This window comes from Schistocerca gregaria, chromosome 6 (genome assembly GCF_023897955.1).
Source record: "Schistocerca gregaria isolate iqSchGreg1 chromosome 6, iqSchGreg1.2, whole genome shotgun sequence".
Taxonomy (NCBI): Eukaryota; Metazoa; Arthropoda; class Insecta; order Orthoptera; family Acrididae; genus Schistocerca; species Schistocerca gregaria.
The window spans coordinates 386,828,044-386,848,045 of NC_064925.1; the positions used below are offsets into that span (position 1 = coordinate 386,828,044).

The following is a 20,002-nucleotide window of genomic DNA, read 5'->3' on the forward strand; positions in this document are numbered from 1 at the left end:
ACTCCAATGACTTCCATTGGAGTACCGTTAGCAGTCGCATTATTAGTTTGAGGAGTGACCAGAAGGGGGCAGCGGGTGAGATTCCAGTGACAGCCACCCATTACGTTATCAGCGTGCAGGACATAGCTGCAGATCTAACAGCTTCGCCCACCGGCAGCTGAGCCACGTGCCGTTGTATACCATACATTGGGCCCTCACGTGACCCTTCGAGTAACCAATACATGGCGATAGCTCGGTAGCCACAGAAGTTAATATAAAATTGGATATGCTTCTATAGTTACATTTGAAGCTCTCTGATACCATTCAACACCGGAAACTTATGTGAATTCGAATATTTTTCTGGAACGTTACTGAGCACTTTCCCGTAAGACGAGACTCTTTCATTTATTTGCTCGCCCAGAACTTCGAATGGTAATTCGCAAATCTTTGCTTTTTTTTACACTGAAATTGGCATCATGACCACTAACTTCACTAATTTCTTCATCTGTGCGCCCACATTTTCGCTAGTTGCTTAACAATTCTTGAGTGTACTTTCGTTCTGTCGTTGCAACTACAAAAAATGCGTGTTTTTTCACCATACGCATTTTGCTTTAGTGAGGTAAGGAATCATTAGTGCTCTCTAATTAAGTTGTTTAGATTTTTAATTGCGAGAAATCAAGCGGAAATCATCGTAAATAAAAACCCTTATTCACGAAATGTTTTCCGATTTTAAAGCAAATCAAAATGTAAATAACTTGATTGCAGACCACTGATGATGCTTTATCTCAAAAAAGCGAAACGCATCTGTTGAAAGAAACATTCATTTTTTTGTAGTTGCAACGACAGAACTAAAATACCCTCAAGAATATCACCAATGAAGTAATGAGTGCTATTCACAGGGGATGTCAAACTGATTCCTTATTTTTAGATTTCCAGAAAGCTTTTGACAGCGTTCCTCACAAGCGTTTTCTAACAAAACTGTGTGTCTATGGAATGTCGCCTCAGTTTTGCGACTGGATTCGTGATTTCCTGTCAGAAATGTGACAGTTCGTAGCGATAGACGGATAATCATCGAGTAAAACAGAAGTAATATCCGGCGATCCCTAAGGAAGTGTTATAGACCCTCTGTTGGTCCTGATCTATATTAACGACGTAGGAGACAATCTCAGTATCCGTCTTAGATTGTTTGCAGATGATGTTGTCATTTGCCGTCTTGTAAAGTCATCAGATGACCAAAACGAATGACTTACATAAGATACCTATATGGTGCGAAAAGTGGCAATTGACCCTGAATAAAGCAGAGCGTGAAGTTTGTCATATGAGTCCAAAAGAAATCCGCTAAATTTGGATTACGCGATAAGTCACACAAATCTGAAGGCTGTAAATTAAACTAAATACTTAGGGATTACAATTACAAGCTGTTCTGTAATGTACCGTTTTATATCTCCCAGGGTCTACAAGATTCTAAAGAAAAACAAGTGGAGTATCACTTTTTAGGTAGTGCACGTTTTTATAGTATTGCGTACGTTCCCTGTGATGACAATTATGTTATAGATTAATTTAAACGACACTATTCGTAATCATCCAAAGTCGTATTCAGAAGTGTGGCTTTCTGTCCTCTGGCTGCCCTGCTGTCGTAGTGTACAGGGGCGGTCGTGCAATATCGGCAGCCTTCCAGTACCGGCGATTACTGTGAATTCCGCCTCCAAGTGGCAGAAGTGAACACTAAGCAGAAGTAAGCTTGTGTATCCATGTGCACTGGAGTCGGATATCTTTTTCCTCTATTCAGTACGTTTTCTTTCCACATTGGATGATGATGGTTGCTGCAGCTATTAGGGCGCGGGAGACATGACGGTTGTGGTACTCTTTTTTAAGATAAGTTATTAATGTCGTTGCCAGATTTCGATTATCTATGTCATGTGAGGAATAACATCTAACAAACGCTTCATGGTGTTTTCTATTAAAAAAAAAACTACAACGTGACTAGATGTTACCGCATGTTGATCGTGCATTACCAGTCACCCGAATGTCTCAGTATCGGCCAGAAGTAAATTCAGTTTTTAAGTTGTATTTTCTATTTCATAATTCATTTCAGATTGAAACGACGAAAAATGGGGAAAAAACAACAGGAAAATGGAGTCTAGAGTACATAAAAATGGCTGTGAACAAGGTTATGTCTAACATAATGACCGCGAGGAAGGCAGCTAAAGTGTTTTCAACATTTAGAAAAGAAAAAAATATCTTCACCGAAGATAAGAGATTTAAAGCAGAAGAAATGAAGCCTGAAAGATAGTTGAAGAAAGTTGAACTGATTTTGAGTATTTCAGAATAAAATAAACACTCGAAGGGTGATCGCGGAAAGTCACTTACAAAACGCCGAAGAAAACTGGGATCACTGGAAATTGTTAGTCAGCAGGAGAGACTGAGAACTGTATTATTTGTCTAGAGTCATTTTAAGAAGACTGGATGCTAAACACATATTAGATGTGTAGATCATGAAAATATTTTTTATGTTGTATGCGATCTCTGCAAAACAGTGAGCTGAACATTGCTGAACTGAGATGAAACAGTAACAATAAATTTCCATGTTTATGTGTTCTATTATTAGCCAATAAGTATCAGTACAACGTATCACTGACTATCAACATTATCACAGAAAATATGATGGCGGATACAGCAAAATACTTTTTACGAGCCTTCTAGTTGTAGCGGTTTCACTTTCGATGTAACAGACTACTAAAGATATCAAATTACGACCATAGACGTGCGCTATTCATAGTACATGTCTTGAGGTAAGAGAATAGTATATTAATACTTTGATCAATCACCACAGTTAAGTTAATAATACCTAAGCCGGTCCATACTGGACGACTCTCCCCTAACAGAATTGAGCCAGAGGTTCGTGATTGTACGTCTCAGACTGTGATCGTAGACTACGAACTGTAAAAAATGTGTTGATAACAGAACGTGTGAAAGGATTTTTTTATCGAAATGATGGAGTCCTACTCCACTCTATCACCACCAGCTTATTCTTTCCCGAAGCCAATCTGGGAGATTATGAGTGCAGTGTAGGGGACTGCAGTGCATTATCGGTCGGCTTAAATTTTTTGTCTTTTCTGTACAACTACGGTGATTAATCGGAGTATTCACATAGCATTCTCTTTCCTCAATGCGTGTTTTTTAATAGCAACGTGTAATGATTTTTATTTTTCATTTATGGCACTCAATTGCATCGAAAGTAAAAGAGATTCAATTACAGAATTGTAGAAAATCTCTTCCAGTATCGGTCATTGTCTTCTGTGTGATAATGTCCGTTGTTAACGATACACTGTACTTACTTACTGAATAGTAACAGAACACATCAGCATGGAAACTTATTGTTACTGTTTTAGCTCAGTTCACCAACGTTTAGTTCGCTGTTTTGCAGCGCTCGCAAATAACATACAAAATATTGTCGTCTTCCACACATTCAACATGTGCTCAGCGTTCAGTCTTCTTAAAATGATTCCAAACACATAAATACTTTTCAGTCTTTCCTATTGACTCATCATTTACAGTAAAACCAGTTTTCTTCGTCGCTTCGTAATTGGCTTCCCACGGCCACCCTTTGGTAGTTTAATTTATTTGGGAACCCTCGACTTCAGTTCAACTTTCTTCAACTCTCAGACTTTATTACGAGGTTTCCAACCTCTGATACTCAGTGGTGATCTTTTTCTTTTCTAATTGTTGAAAATTCCTCAGCTGCCTTTCTCACGGTCAATTTGTTAGACATTACTTTGTTCGCAGCCATTTAGATGCATTCTTCATTCCATTGTCGTCTTATTTTTTACACTTTACGCCGTTTCAATCTGAAAAGAATTAAGAAGAACTAAACATAACTTAAGAATTGATTTTACTTCTTGCTGGTTCTGAAAGAGATACGGGTGTCCGTTACTGCACGACAAACACGCAGTAGGATATAGAAATGTAGTTTCTTTTATAGAAATCATCATGAATCGCTTATTAGATGTCATTCCTTACATGGCATAGGTGGTCGAAATATGGCTACGAAATTAATCACTTATCTTAAAAACGGGCGCTGCAAACTTCAAAATATATTCCACTTCATATGAGCTACAGCAACGTCGTCTAGAACTCAGAGTAGACAAAGCACTGAAGAGAGAAAGAAGATATCCGACTCCAGTGCACGTAGATATAAAAGTTTGCTTCTGCTTACGGTACACTTCTGCCACACGGAGGCAGAGAGGGAAATCACAATATTGGTCAATACTGTAAGCCGCCCGATACTCCACTATCCTCCCGTAACTCTGTATCACACTGTCGCAGGGGAAGTCGTAATTGGTGGTAACAAACATAGTAGGAAACGTGAGAGTCACAAAATCGTTAAAGAAACTCCGATCTGTGCTACCAAAGACACAAAACGTGCGTTAGGTATAACAACGCCAGTGATCTAGGTATTTCCTGCGGACGTACTTACGCCTTTTGTTTTGTTCGCAGTCAGGCCGAAGAACATCTTCGAGAAAGACCGGCAGCCTCTCTTGAGGAGTGGAGGCGCGTCATCCCTACAGGTCTGCCATACCAGCTGCACGAAACTGCGCGTCCGGCCCATCAGCTCGCCCGCATTCTTCCCCATCTCCCTCTGCGGACACAAAGAGAAACCACATGCCTAAATGAAAGCTTCTTTCAGTAGATATTAAAAAAAAACCAAGAAAAAAACATTGTGTCATTGCCTCATCACCCTGGAGATACTGCTGAAAATTTAATAAGGCGTGGAGGTAATAGGTTGGTGCATGCCAGAGACTTTAGTCATCACTAATATATTCTCCTCCACTATTTACAGTAGTGAGCCAGCGCTGGCATAACTTTTCGATGCGGCTACTGTAGAAATCACGTAGTTTTGAGGCGAAGAACTCGTCAAGCCATATTCGGATCACATTTTCTTCTGGAAAAGAAGTTCATTGAAGATTGTTCGATAGGGAACGGAGAAGGTGAAAATCTGGGGGTGCTAGATCAGATTAATGAGGTAGGTGAAGAATGTCTTGCCAACTTAACTCCTGTCCAGTGTTTTTCTGTCAGTCTAGCGGAATGCGGACGAGCATTGTCGTGTAGCAGCATAACTTCATGCGTTGTTGTTGGATTGTATTTGCAAGAATTGTTGACAATAAATGTCAAAAGTGATAGTTACACTTCGGGGAAGCAATTCGTAGTACACCACACCGTCACAGTTCCACCAGATGCTTAACGCTATCTTCCTCGGATGGGCACAGGTCTTCGTACGGAGAATTGCTGGTTTGTTTAGGTTTACAGTTCCTTTCTTTTCCTTACGTTAGCGTGAAAACACCGTTTCTCATCACCAGTAAAGTTACAGGCTAGCAACTGTCGGTGTTGTTTACAAGGCAATGATTGACGAGCAATCAGAGATCCACATATGCCCACCCGCTGATATTTGTGATTTTGGCTTGGAGCACTCATTACCTATACATCTGATTTATGAACCTGTCCCATTGCATGCAAATGTCGCACGATGGCGAAATGATCACGTTTCATCACATATTTTGCCAGCTCTTGAGTACACTGATGTCGGTCGTTGTGGATTGTTGCGTTACCATTGCCTTAGTGTCTCGTGACGACTAACATGACAAAATATACAGTAAAATGAGTGATAGCACATGCCGGGAGATCAGTTAAGACCCCACCAGCCAGGTGGCAAGGAAGGCTGCTTCGCTACTGAACGCCTCCCCCTTTCCAACAGAAGTTGTCCGAAGGTAGAAACCGAGTAGACTTCCAAAGATCCGTAAGAAAGACGTTTCTGTGCATCAGATTGTGAACAACATTGGGTCTCCAACCTAAGACCTTGTCAAACACTAAGCGTCGTTATTAATGCCGAATGTGTGGAAATTTGCTCATCACACCACTCTGCAGACTTAACTGAAAAACTAAAATGGCTGAAACTGAAAAGTTCTGATATTTTAGTCAGTTTCGATCTAGTGTTGCTATTCACTCAGAGTTCCCTTTTCATAATCCTTATTTCTTCTTGGCAAAATCTATGTTAAAGAGATTTCAGCTTTATTTAGACATGTCATGACCTTAATATATGTTTAATTTAATAACGATTTTTTTGAACAGACTGGAGGTATCGCCATGGTTAGTCCCTTGTCGCCCTTGGCAGCCAACTTGTTTATGGAGGACTTCGAGGAAAAAGCGCTGGAATCTGCTCTCTTGATCCCACAGTATTTTGGAGGTATGCTGATGACACGTTTGTAGTGTGACCACATGGTGAATATAAATTACATGCTTTTTAAACCATCTGAATTTCATCCATACAAAAGTCAATTTTATTGTGGAAATCGAAAAGAGGGATGATTTCAATTTTTTGCATGTATTGATGCGACGTAAATATGATGACACTTTAGAACACGCAGTATGTTGGAAACCGACACATAAGGATGTTTACTGACGTGCAAATAGCTGCCACCATCCTTCCTAGACGATGAGTGTTGTTAGAACTCTGGTACACAGAGCACATACAGTTACTGAGAAGAGAAATCTTGAGGCCTATTTTCTACATTTTGAGAGAAATTTTGGTGGCAACTGGTATTCTCCGCACCAGATACATAAAGCACTACGAATGAAACCAACGGAGGACATAAGGAACGCAGAATAAAACACGGAAAGTTCTAAATGCATGGCTTTCCTGCCATATGTGGGAGACCCATCGTCAAAAATAAGACGGAACCTCAGCAAACAAAAAGTAAATTCATTTTTCGCCCTCCACTTTCCAGTACCACGGAAGTCGTTCCCTTTTTCTCGTCAGCGTTTTTCATATGTTCCTTTCCTTTCCAATTCTGTGCAGATCATTCTCATTCCCTACCTTTCAGGTCCTCCTAATTTTCAACACTTCTGTAGCGCCACGCCTCAAAGGTTTCGATTCGTTTCTATTTCGGACTGCCCACGATCCATATCTCACTACCATAGAACTCTGTGCGCCAAACGTACATTCTCAGAAACTTCCTCCTTAAATTAAGACCCATATTTAATAGTAGCAGACTTATTTAGGCCAGGAATGCCCTTTTTGGAATGTTAATCTGCTTTTTACGTCCCTCTTCCTCCGACCCTTGCTGCTTGGGTAACAGGATTCTTCGTTATCTTTGTCATGCCCAATTCTGACGTTGAGGTCCTCGCTGTTCTCATTTCTGCTATGTACCATTACTTTCACCTTTCTTCGATTTACTCTGGATTCATTTTCTGCACTCGATAGGCTGGTCATACTATTCAGCATATACTGTAAATCATCTCCACTTTCACCGAGGACAACAGTGTCCTCACTGAATCTTATCACTGATTTTCTTTCACCTTTAATTTTAATCTCACTGTTGAATCTTTCATTTATTTCCCTCATTGCTACTTCAATGTGTAGATTGAACAGTAGGGGCGAAGTATTACATTCCTGACTACACAACTTTTAATTCGGGCGCTTTGTTCTTGGTCTTCTAGTCTTATTGTTCCCTTGGTTCTTGAACATATTGTATGTTATCTGTTTTTTTCATATGTATCACTCCTATTTTCTCAGAATTTCTAACATCTTGTGCCATTTGACACTATGAAACGCTTTTTCCAGGTTAATAAATTCTATGAACATTCTTGATTTTTCTGTACTCTTGCTTCCGCTATCAGCTGCAACGTGAGAACTGCCCATCCGCAGCAGCTACTTTTCCTAAAGCCAAACTGATCGTCATCTAACACATCCTTAATTTTGCTTTCCATTCTTCTCTATATTATTCTTGTCAGTAATTTGGATGCATGAACTGTTAGTCCGACTGTACAATAATTCTTGCACTTGTTGGCTCTCGCAATCTTTGGAGTGTAGATGATGATTTTCCGAAGTTCAGATAATATGTCGCTAGCTCATACATTCTATACACCAACGTGAATAGTCGTTTTGTTGCCATTTTCCACAGTGATTATAGAAATTACGATGCAATGTTACGTATCCCTTCTGCCTTGTCAGCTCTTAAGTCGCCCTAAGACCTTTTAAATTCTGATTCTATAACTGGGTCTCCTGACTCTTCTACATGGACTCCTATTTCTTATTCTACCACGTCATCGGGGAAGACGTACCCACATAGAGGACTTCAGTGTACTTTTTCCACCTATCTTCTCTCCCCTCTGCATTTAACAAGGGAATTCCCATTGGACTCTTCAAGTTAGCGTCCTCGCTTTTAATTTCACAGAAAGTTCTTTTGACTTTTCTTTGTGCTGAGTAAATCCTTCTGACAATCATTTCTTTCTCGATTTCTTCACATTTTTCATATAGCCATTTCGTCTTACCTTTCCTGCACTTCCTAGTTATTTCATTCCCCAGCGACTTTTATTTCTGTTTTGCCGGATTTCCCTGAACATTTTTGTACTTTCTTCTTTCATCGGTCAACTGAAGTACTTCTTCTGTATCCATGGTTTCTTTGCAGTTACCTTCTTTGAACCTACGTTTTTCTTTCAAACCTGTGTTACTGCCCTTTTTAGAGATGTCCTTTCCTCTTCAACTGTACTACCTACTAAGCTATTCCTTATTGTTGTATCTATATCCTCCGAGACTTTCAACCGTATCTCGGCAGTCCTTGACACTTCCGTATCCCACTTCTTTGCGCATTGACTCAAATGGTGCAAATGGCTCTAAGCACTACGGGACTTTACATCTGAAGTCATCAGTTCCCTAGACTTAGAACTACTTAAACCTAACTAACCCAAGGACAACACACACATCCATTCCCGAGGCAGGATTCGAACCAGCGACCATAGCGCCTCGAACGGCTCGGTCACAACGGCCGGCGATCATTGATTCTTCTTGATTGAACTCTTAAACTTCAGCCTACTCTTTATCACCACTATGTCGTGATCTCAGTCTATACCTGCTCCTGGGTATGCCTTACAATCCAGTACCTGATTTCGGAATCTCTGCCTGACCGTGATGTAATGTAACTGAAATCTCCCCGTATCACCCTGCTTTTTCCAAGTATACTTCCCTCTTTGTGATTCTTGCACAGAGTATTCGCTATTACTAACTGAATTAAATTAGCCTTTCTCCTCTCTCGTTCCTACTGTTCCTACTTCCAATCTCATATTCTCCTGCAACTCTTTCTTCTAAGCCCTCCACTACAACCGCATTCCAGTCCCACATGGTTATTAGATTTTCATCTCCCTTTACGTACTGAATTTCCCGTTCAATATCCTCATCTAATTTCTCTGACTCTTGATCCTCTGCTAGTGACGTCGGTATGTATATCTGAACTATTGTTGTCTGTGTTCGCTTACTGTCGATTTTCATGTGAACAACCCTGTCATTGAACTGCTCTTACAACCTAACAAATGGGCTGTGGCGAGGCACTGTATTGACAATGGGCACTCTATGATGTACGAAAGCGTCGACTTCCGCCTCGAAATTATCGTCCCAGGACTTAGTAATGAAAGAATCAACTAAAATTAGGTTGGTTACGATTTTAATTAATAGAGATAGAGGTTTCACCTTGGATAAATCAAGGAATCCGGCACTTTCTGTAATAACGATAAAAAGACGACGCCACAGTAAAGCTCATTGTGATACATCGATATCCCAGCTTGAATAGACCGTGCAGTCATAGATCTAATTAGTGCATACACTATGTGATCAAAAGCATTCGGAGACTCCCAAAAACATACGTTTTTCATATTAGGTGTATTTTGCTGCCAAGTACTGCCAGTTACACCGTATCAGGGGCCTCAGTAGTCATTAGACATCGTGAGAGAGCAAAATGGGAGTCTCCGAATGCTTTTCATCACATAGTGTGTGCACCAATTAGAACTATGACTCACGGACTTAGAACGTGGTCAGGTGATTGGGTGTTATACGTCTGTACGCGAGATTTATACACTCCTAAACATCCCTAGGCCTGCTGGTTCCGATGTGATAGTGAAGTGAAAACGTGAAGGGCACGTACAGCACAAAAACGTACAGAACGACCTCGTCTGTTGACTGACAGAGACCGTCGACAGTTGAAGAGGGTCGTAATGTGTAATAGGCAGACATCTATCCAGACCATCACACACGAATTCTAAACTGCATCAGCGTCCTCTACAAGTACTATGACACTTAGGCGGGAATGAGAAAACCTGGATTTCATGGTCGAGCGGCTGCTCATTAGCCAAACATCACGCAGGTAAATGCCAAACGACGCCTCGCTTGGTGCAAGGAGCGTAAACATTGGACGATTGAACAGTTGAAAAACGTCGTGTGGAGTGACTAAACAAGGTACACAATGTGGCGATCCGATGGTAGGGTGTGGGTATGGTTAATGCCCGGTGAACGTAATCTGTCAGCGTATGTATTGCCAACAGTAAAATTCGGAGATGGAGGTGTTATGGTGTGGTCGTGTTTTTCATGGAGGGGGGTGCATCCCTTGTTGTTTTGCGTGGCACTATCCTAATACAGGCCTACATTAGTGTTTTAAGCACTTTCTTGCTTCCCACTGTTGAATTCGGATGGTGACTGCATCTTTCAACACGATCGAGCACCTGTTCATAATGCACGGCCTGTGGCGCAGAGGCTGCACGAAAATAACGTCCCTGTAATGGACATGCCTGCACAGAGTCCTCACTTGAATCCTACCGACCGGCATCGATACCTCTCCTCAGTGAAGCACTCCGTGAAGAATGGGCCGCCATTCCCCAAGAAACCTAGCACCTGATTGAACGTATGCCTGCGAGAGTGGAAGTTCTCATCAACGATAAGGGTGGGTCAACACCATATTGAATTCCAGCATTACCGATGGAGGGTGCACGAATTTGTCAGTCATTTTCAGCAAGGTGTCCGGATACTTCTGATAATATAGTGCATGTTGTAACTCTTTTCCATCTATCAGCGTGTCTGGCGCCTTATGGATCTGTAGTGCGGTCCGTGAGTCTGAAAGAACGGAGCCACTGTTGGAGCATCAGTCATTCGGCTCGTTCTGAAGATGGTTGGACGATGCACAGTTGAAATAACAATAGAAAAAGAGGAATTGAAGAGGCTGCACGCCCGAAATCTACAGAACAGTCGTTGCACCACGAAAACAAGAAGATGCACATCTGGCATGGTTATGTTACACATCTGTTTGTTATTGTTTTACTTGCTAATAAGATCACTAAGTTATTGATTATATTGATCTGGTAGTGAGTTTCTTTCTTATTAATTGCAAGGACTCTTTGTAGACGAAAGTCTTCCTATAACGTTAATAGGTTTTGTTGTAACTGTTCACTCTAAACATTTTCATGTTCTATACCATGTTGCATGATTCATATGCAAGTTTTATCAGGTGCTTGGGAAACGTGAAATGGCTGTTTTGATATTTCCACCTTCTTATATGTTCTTTATACCTGTTTTTGAAATATATGCCTGTCATTCCCGTATACACTGATTCACTGTCTTGACATTTTAAGTGGTAAATACCTGCTCCCTGATATTTATCTGATTTGTCTGTTACTGTTTGTAAATGTCACTGGAGTGCATTTCTTGTTCTGTAAGTAATGTTTAATCCTGTTTCTTTAGCAAATACACTAAAGACGAAACATAACCCCACAGCGACAGTTGGTAACACTACACAATGCAAACGCGCATATTCAACACACAGTAAAAAGTGAAAGTGAAATGTTGAACTAAGTATGGTAGGAAAAACGTCGGAAATCGGCCATTTTGCGTATGCGGACCGAGTAAATACATCTCCGGAATGACACACATGGATCAGAAACATTAGAAGTCATAAGTAACACCAAATGATAATGTACCATCATCAAACTTGTGAGGAAAGAGGTTGTTTCCAACCTCAAAAGCAAGAAAATAACAAGAGCAAACGTAATAGAGCAACATAATACAGCAACACAATTGCAGCTACTATATAACTCATTTATTATATTCAAAAAACAAGCATGTACTACAACCCAATGAAAACGCTTCACAAATATAAGAAGCGAAATGCGCATGTCAAAAATATAAAATAAAAACTGCCTTTCATTCAGTTGCAAAGGTGGAAGATACCTCTACGAATTCTGAAGTAACTAAGGCACTATCTAAAACGGGAAAATAACTATTTAATAAGACGTATATCGAAAGTAAATTTCGATGGACTTTAAAGAGAAGTTGTCAGCAGTGATTACACTGAGTAACTGTTCCGCCGATTCTTGATAGAATATTTTGCACATTACTAATGAAAACACACATTATACTGGCGCGACTTTTTTTTACAACCCGGTTTTCGGCCTCTTCGCATTCTTCACACATAAAGATAAATATGTGTGGCTCTGAAATTTTTGTGAGTTGGAAGATTTTAAACCAGTAGGTCTACAGAGCATCTCATTTCACAGTGCAGTTTGAGGGTAACTCTATAAATGATTTAAACCTAACCATAGCTGTTAACGATCACATTCAAACTTTCAAGGTTCTTAGGAAACCTACCAGCACAGACATTGTAATAGTTGCCAATTCGAAACACCCAGTCACAGTTAAACATAGTGTCTTTCAATCAATGATGGCAACTTTCATACTGAATAAGAGATACAATGAGTCAAATGTCATCGGACAGTGGATGCACTCCTACCTTGATGGGCTCCATAATCCATGCAAATCGGAAACAGGTCTCCTCTTTTCTTTACCCCGTTCTCGACCCACCGTATCAAGACCTCAATAAATGCTGCACGATTTCATTTTTAGGAAAAGTCTCTCTGAATATGGCCGGAAATCTCATATCCAGGAACTTAAAAAACATCATTTCATGTGCACAACATTACTGATCATTTTTCCCCAGACATAACTTCAGGTTTGAAAAAGACTAGTGCATACAAAATCATTGGTAATTTTGGCAAATCCTGTATAGTCTGAAAAGGCATTATCTACTTACTTGAAGGAAAATTGTAGAAGTTGGAAACTTAGAAGAGGAGACTCCACTCTTGCACACAGTATGCCTAAAGAAGGCCATAGTTATAATGTGCAGCATGAAGTATGACATCATATCCTCAAATGGAGGAAATAATATATCTTGAAATAATAAAAATTCATAAACATGTGTCAATTTGTGCAAGATTAGCGTTGAATGATCAGACACAGCTCCCTTACTCGCCATTCAGGCTACAGTTACTACTCATAATCCCTGTCAAACCATGCAGTAAATAACCCCTCGTACTAGTATGCCTCATCTTTTCTTTTATTTCAGCTACTACATTTTCATGTGCATGTAAAATTTTTGCACTTTGTTTAATCACAGCCACTTCACTTACCTGTTTCATCTCACTTGCATACCTTAACTGTAACTGTTCCGTAATGTTGGACCTTTTCGAGACAATATTATTTTGTTCAGTCACCACTCATGTAAGTCTCCCCCTCTTCCTTCTCCACCTACTCGCAAGAGCTAAATAACAATAAGAGGTTACCCAGAGAAGGGTAGAGTCCACGTATTGACTGAAGTTGTTGCAGTTTGGTTTTAATGTAGTTCCCGATGGTTTCACGTTAACCGGTTCTTTTGGCTATCGGAATACTCATATGGGAATTATAAAAGTGTAATTCTTAGAACGCTCAAGTACCATAAGAACACTTCATTTTGGATTGAATATGAATAGGAAAGCGACGTTAATTTGACGTTTCCGTCCGTCTCCTGACGACTTATGAATGAAGTCTGAAGTGCACTCACAGTTTTGTTGTCTGCCGCGTGATTTCTGTAAAGTATTGTAGCAGATGGAAGTCATTGCTGAATACAGACATCTGCAAATATCTGCACTGCTCTAGGGGAACTCGTCTTTGTTGCGTTTTCTTCTATATCGTAATTAGCACAGTAACATAAGGCTCATTCTACTGAAGAACTTGATGCCCGCAAGTCCTTATATAATAATCTGCGAGCGGTAGTAATGCATGAAAGGAAACAGACTGTTGGACAAAAGAATGGAGAGCTCCCTGCTTTTGCGTTTCCGATAGGGCCTACGATAAGAAAACGGTGTCATTACGCTTCAGCACCCTTCATACTAAAACAAAAGCTATGATATAAGAAGAGGAAATAATTTACAATGTTCTCAGAAACTTCAATTTTTTGTGTTTATTTTCTCACTTCATACTAAAACAAGGGTGTGCTACTACTGCATGCATGAAAGATGTTAATTTTTGTATGTTGGATAAACTTTGATATCACCCCACATTACTTTGTGAGAAGGTTCCTATTTTCTTAGGATCCAAATATAGTGGATTTTTCCTCACTGATTAATATTCTGATGACTAACGACATGATACCGGTTCCAATTGCTCCATGGCACCTGTGAGTAGAGTCTCACGTTGGTTACTATAAGAACATGCAAACAGTGATGTCCGCTCGCTACAGTCAGAGCCAAGGTGATTTCTTTCTGTTCATGGTGAAGCGTCAGATGCAGTGTCCACGCTCAGCCAACATAAGCAAATTGCTGTGGTATTGGGCACTGCTAATCGTTGCACTTGTCGCGAGCCGCGGCCAGAGCGCACTGTCCCTGCTAACGTTATTATGGAGTTAATACATCTTACATACTTAATGTAATATTCAAGACATTGGTTGGCTAAAAATTCAGTTTGTAGTAACTATCCATTGCATTAAAACACATTACAGTCATATTTGATGCAATATTTACTGTCAGTTGTCTCTAATGTTAATAGTATTGATTCAGGTTGTGCGTGAACACGAAAACACGCACATGCACATGCACACACAGTCATTGATTCCAGTGAGAGTGACGACTGCTGTCTGTGGAACAACACATGCGCCAATCAATTCCTCAGTTGGCGTCGAGTGAATGAGATTTTTCAGTTACCTTGCATTGCAAGAATTGTGAGCAGGAGACTGAAAGTAAATGGACATGTACGCTAAAGAGCTGCGACAAAGCAAATCTTGCCCTTTTGTCAGATAATTGTCGACATGGGTTTTGTGGACGAGTATACTTTCAGTAAGCAACCCACGCACCATCATTACGTGAGATTTCTCGAAGGCGTCGGGGCATTGATTCCACTACTAAGGTCCTTGATAGTGTAGCGTGATGGTTTACTTGCCACCAAAGGTTTGCTATATTCGTCCAAAGGTCGTTTGCATTTGTAGGTCTACATGGCAATGACCTCGTTGCTGGCCAATGTGGCCGAGCGGTTCTAGGCGCTTCAGTCTGGAACCGCGCGACCGCTACGGTCGCAGGTTCGAATCCTGCCTCGTGCATGGATGTTTGTGATGTCCTTAGGTTAGTTAGGTTTAAGTAGTTCTACGTTCTAAGGGACTGATGACCTCAGATGTTAAGTCCCATAGTGCTCAGAGCCACTTGAACCAATGATCTCGTTACGTCTTCCCATATATTCCCTACCGGGTTGATCGTGGAACAAACGGCAACAGCTTTATCTTCTCTTTGCCCTGAAATCAATCTTGTACTGCTCTGCTCTGATGGATGGGGCTGTGGTCCTGAAAATTAACTGTTATCTCGTCACTTCATATATTTATATTTAAATAATGTATTTACAATAAGCACATTGTATTAGTATTTTCCATGGTGCTTAATAATTCAGATAGATAAGTGATCTAGATTCAACAGTCCGATTATGATGAGAGCCATAATCGGAAATTAACGTTAAGACTGACTGGCTGAATCTGATTAGAACGATCTGGTATCGAACTGAAATTAAAGAAATCGGATAATTTGAACGTATGTATTGCAACAATTCTGCGCACATAAATTCCTTTCATGGAGTAACAGGTAGCAAATGACTAAGAAAAAGTGAGTAATATATCTACTAGCAGCAATGCAACGTAATTATAATCTACATTTATGTGATGCAAATATTGAATAGAACAATGCACATCCATTTCAGTGATAGGAAGGTACACCATATCGAATTTGCTGATGACATAATAATAATAATAATAATAATAATAACCCCGTGTGATGTCGTTGGACCCTCCATCAGGCGCCTCCCCAGGTGGCGGATAGGGGAAAAGTCTCCCAGATACGGGTGGTACCAAAGAGATGAAATACTTGGGCTGCACATTATACTAACAAAATCCTCAACGGCCATTCAACCCCTTGAACCCAAAATCCAGACATGTCTGAGTGAAAATCATTGGCACTCTGGTCACCGTCTGTTAACTGAGTGAGATCGGCTGAAAAGATTTGGTTCCAAAGGCCTCGACACAAGAAAATACGAACTGTGCAAGTAAATTCAACTGCCCGTCGACAGACGGAAACTGAACTTTCGGATTCTGGGAAGTCCTGGCTAGCACGGCAGAGAATATCGGAGATCTCTGCTAAACTTCACTGCAAGCAGAAAACATACAGTGGAACACTAAATATCAATACATTGATCCAAACAGGAAAACAAAATAATCGCACATAAGAATTCGACCGACAAAAGAATCTCATCCTTGCTCTTCAAGCAACATGACTAGCTGATAATGAAACCTTGCATTACGGAAACTATCGCATCTTCAAGAGCAACACACAGCAAGAGGTAACAAAAGGCGCACCAACTTTCGGCCTTGCATTTCCCCTACACAGATATATCATCAACTCCGCCAAAGAAATCACACCCATCAATCACCGACTGTGCGGCTGCTCCCGGCGGAGGTTCGAGTCCTCCCTCTAGCATGGGTATGTGTGTTTGTCCTTAGGACAATTTAGGTTAAGTAGTGTGTAAGCCTAGGGACTGATGACCTTAGCAGTTAAGTGCCATACGATTTCCCACACATTTGAACATTCTGAACACCGATTAACCATCGACTTATCATTTTGCGCATCCAGAGCGCCAATAACAAATATACACTCATCAATGCACATGCCCCCGTCAACATCGAAAATAAGAAAAATCTCGAAAATGTCGAAAAATTCTGGAACACACTCGAAAAAACAATGAGCAGAACTTATAACAACAACGTGAAAATGCTAATGGAAGACTTCAACGCTCAATTTCTTACAGAAAAAAATATATAGAAAAAACACTGGTAAAAAAATCTACACACCGAAACAGTAGAACAAACGGCACACGTCTCACTGACATTTGACAACGATTCAAACTCAAAATGATGTCTAGCCACTTTAGGAAAAAAACCAGCCCCAAGGTAACATGCTTGCCTACCACTTGCAAGCTGCATTCGTTCGCCTTTCGAGACTTTCTGAAACCCATATTTTTGATTCTTTTGTACCAGAGCTACAAGCAGCAGCTAGAAACTCAATAATGGAATCATAAGACAACGCTCCAGCAAAATGTCAATAAAGCAGTGTAGTGTAAAGAGCATTTTCGTCTAGAAATGAATTGCCTTTCGGTTGATCGATGAAGGGCGAGAAAGGTAAAATTTTACGACGATACGTTCAGAGTGGGGAGTGCCTGTGAGATGACTTCCCTATCAATCTCCTGGAGAGTTTTGTTTCTCAAATCAACAGAGTGCGTTATCATGCATTGGCATATGTGATGTAGTTTTGTCGGTCGATTTTCTTACATTGCGGTCGAAAGGTGTCTCAGTTGTAGGCAACAAATTCCAGATGTGATGGACACACCATTGGGGAAGAATTCGTAGTGAATACACACTTTTGGAGGTATCAGATGGAAAATATTATGTTCACACTACTCTTGTCTCGAGGTCACGTCTATTGGGGGCCTCAGCCTTTCATTTCTTGTTAGGAAGTTAACGATTAAGGCATCACAACTCGTCACCCGCAATACTATTGCACAGGAAAGCTCATTGAGCGACCTGATGATGTTCAAGCAAAGCTGCAATAATGGTCACTTCGTTGATTTTTGTTGTTTCGAACTAGAGCATGCAGGACTCCTACACCAGACTTATGAGCCTTGCCTATTGAATGCAAATGTCGCATGATGGCTAAATGGTAATCCATCACTTACATCAGTATTCGAGACTTTTTTAATGTGGAAAATCATTCATGCTAGAAAGATCTTTGTTGAAACAAGAATATCTTTTTGTGGTGTATATTTCACTAAAGCACTCGCTCCAAACAAAGTTCAAATCTTTCGAGCTGCCTCCTCTGTATTCACCCCTCTGTTATACCAAAAGTAAATACTGTGTTGCAGATATCACACCTTTTTCCACTTGCGACCCAATTTTACAACGCTTAACCGTGGCACATGGGAATAGAAACATCAGGTTCAGCCTTTCTGCCACACATTCCCAGAGTTACGTGAAAATTGGCGGCATTTTCCGCATACACGGCGTAAGGACTATTAATAAACCGACAAAGAAGATCAATGAGTGTCTCAGATTGGCAAAAACGCAAAGGGAGCCACTTGCAACGTCAGGAATATACCACATACTATGTACATGTGCACAAGTCTTTGTTCGAATGATTGGATAATCAGTCAACAGCAGTATTACCGAACACAAGCCGCATTGCCGGTTGGGACAGGTGGAGAAACCGGCCTTGAAGGAACATGCGCTGTATGAGACGGACCACAGAGTAATATTCACCGACAGGGAAATTCTTGCTGTACGAGACAGCTATCACACCCGCTTATTAAGCGAAGCAACATTAATACACAAGCATGACAATAGCTTCAACGAGAACGAAGGAAACCTCAAGGAGAACAGATCTTCGATTCCTGTGCTGCAGTGAACGACCGTTGTAGGTAGCAAGGGAACAAGCGCAACGGAAATGACCACGGAAAAGTCCTTGGACGTTTGCGCACCAAGTACATATAGTCTGTGGCTGGGAGCTCGGGTCCAGTCCACCATCAGCAATGGAAAGCAAAGCTTTGATAATGCCTGTCACTCGTGCTGGCGAAACGTCAGAAAAATGATCAAACCAACATCGGTCAAGTAGCACGAGACTGAAGGCAACAGGTGGTTTGTCAACAAGTTACCACGAGCGTCTTAACAATTTTGTATCAAAATTTTACTGACCAAATGGCTCCGAGCACTATGGGACTTAACATCTGTGGTCATCAGTGCCCTTGACTTAGAACTACTTAAACCTAACTAACCTAAGGACATCACACACATCCATGCTCAAGGCAGGATTCGAACCTGCGACCGTAGCAGCAGCGCGGTTCCGGACTGAAGCGCATAGAACCGCTCGGCCACAATGGCTGGTTTTTACTGACCCATGAAATTCTTTGAGTATAATCAACATGTCCTGTTGTGGCAGTGTAAAGAAGGGAACCAGCGGAAAGCTGCTCTCACCGAAGCACAAGGAAGGAGAATATGCTCCTGTTTAAAAGACTGAGAGAAAAATAGGGTACCAGCTGCTTTATTTTACCTTCCATAAAACTTTTTAAATTTTCTCAAAAATTTTGGCATGCGAACAGATTAGATTTGTTAGCTGAGAGAGGAGACAGTATCAGTGGGAAAGAGAAGAAAAGTAATAAATAGTGGAAGACAGTAGACATTGTCAATATGTTCGCAAACAGCTTTGTAACCGACATGTTATTTTATTTTGTTTTGACTACCAGCTTCTGCATTCCGCTAAGCCACATACAGGCCCCATATGCATCTCACAAAATAAATGGTATTATCATACAGTGCCACATATCCCTGGATGTCGTGAATTCAAACCGTTTCACAAGTGCTTCATACGAAGAGTTGCTATCAAGTCTTCGTATGAAGCACTTGTCTGCAATTGATACTGACAATTTACTTAACCAACTGATGCCCCCTGCCCATGATGAATCGACAGAAATTGATAGTACACTTTGGTTTCAGTATAGAAAGAGTGGAGGAGAAAATGCCGTGTGAGAGAAAGAGAAGTCCGCGATGGCAGTAGAACATAGTTGACAGTGACAAATCATTACTTGGAAAAGAGTGGAGAGTATAGTGCGACAGCAATAAAGAGAATGAGAAAGGGGAAGTGGGCGAGAGCCAATGATAGTGGGGGTCAGAGTATATGACTATGACAACGAGGAAGAGAGATTCAGCGACAGCGAGAAGAGGCAGCAGAGGTGGGTAGAAACAAATGAGATAATAGCAGTAAGAGAGAGCAAGACTGAGAGAGCGGCCGTGAGAGGTGACTGTACTGGTAGGACAGAACG

At 40.9% G+C, this 20,002-nt stretch overlaps 1 protein-coding gene across 1 annotated transcript in view; it reads right to left on the reverse strand.

Annotated features, from left to right (window-relative positions):
- The window catches only part of LOC126278066 (lipase member M-like), a 162,769-nt gene that overhangs the window by 45,736 nt on the left and 97,031 nt on the right, over nucleotides 1–20,002 (reverse strand). Inside the window, exon 6 of the mRNA XM_049977891.1 lies at nucleotides 4,457–4,618. Coding sequence (XP_049833848.1) covers nucleotides 4,457–4,618 — 162 coding nt within the window. The remainder of the gene's footprint in view (nucleotides 1–4,456; nucleotides 4,619–20,002) is intronic.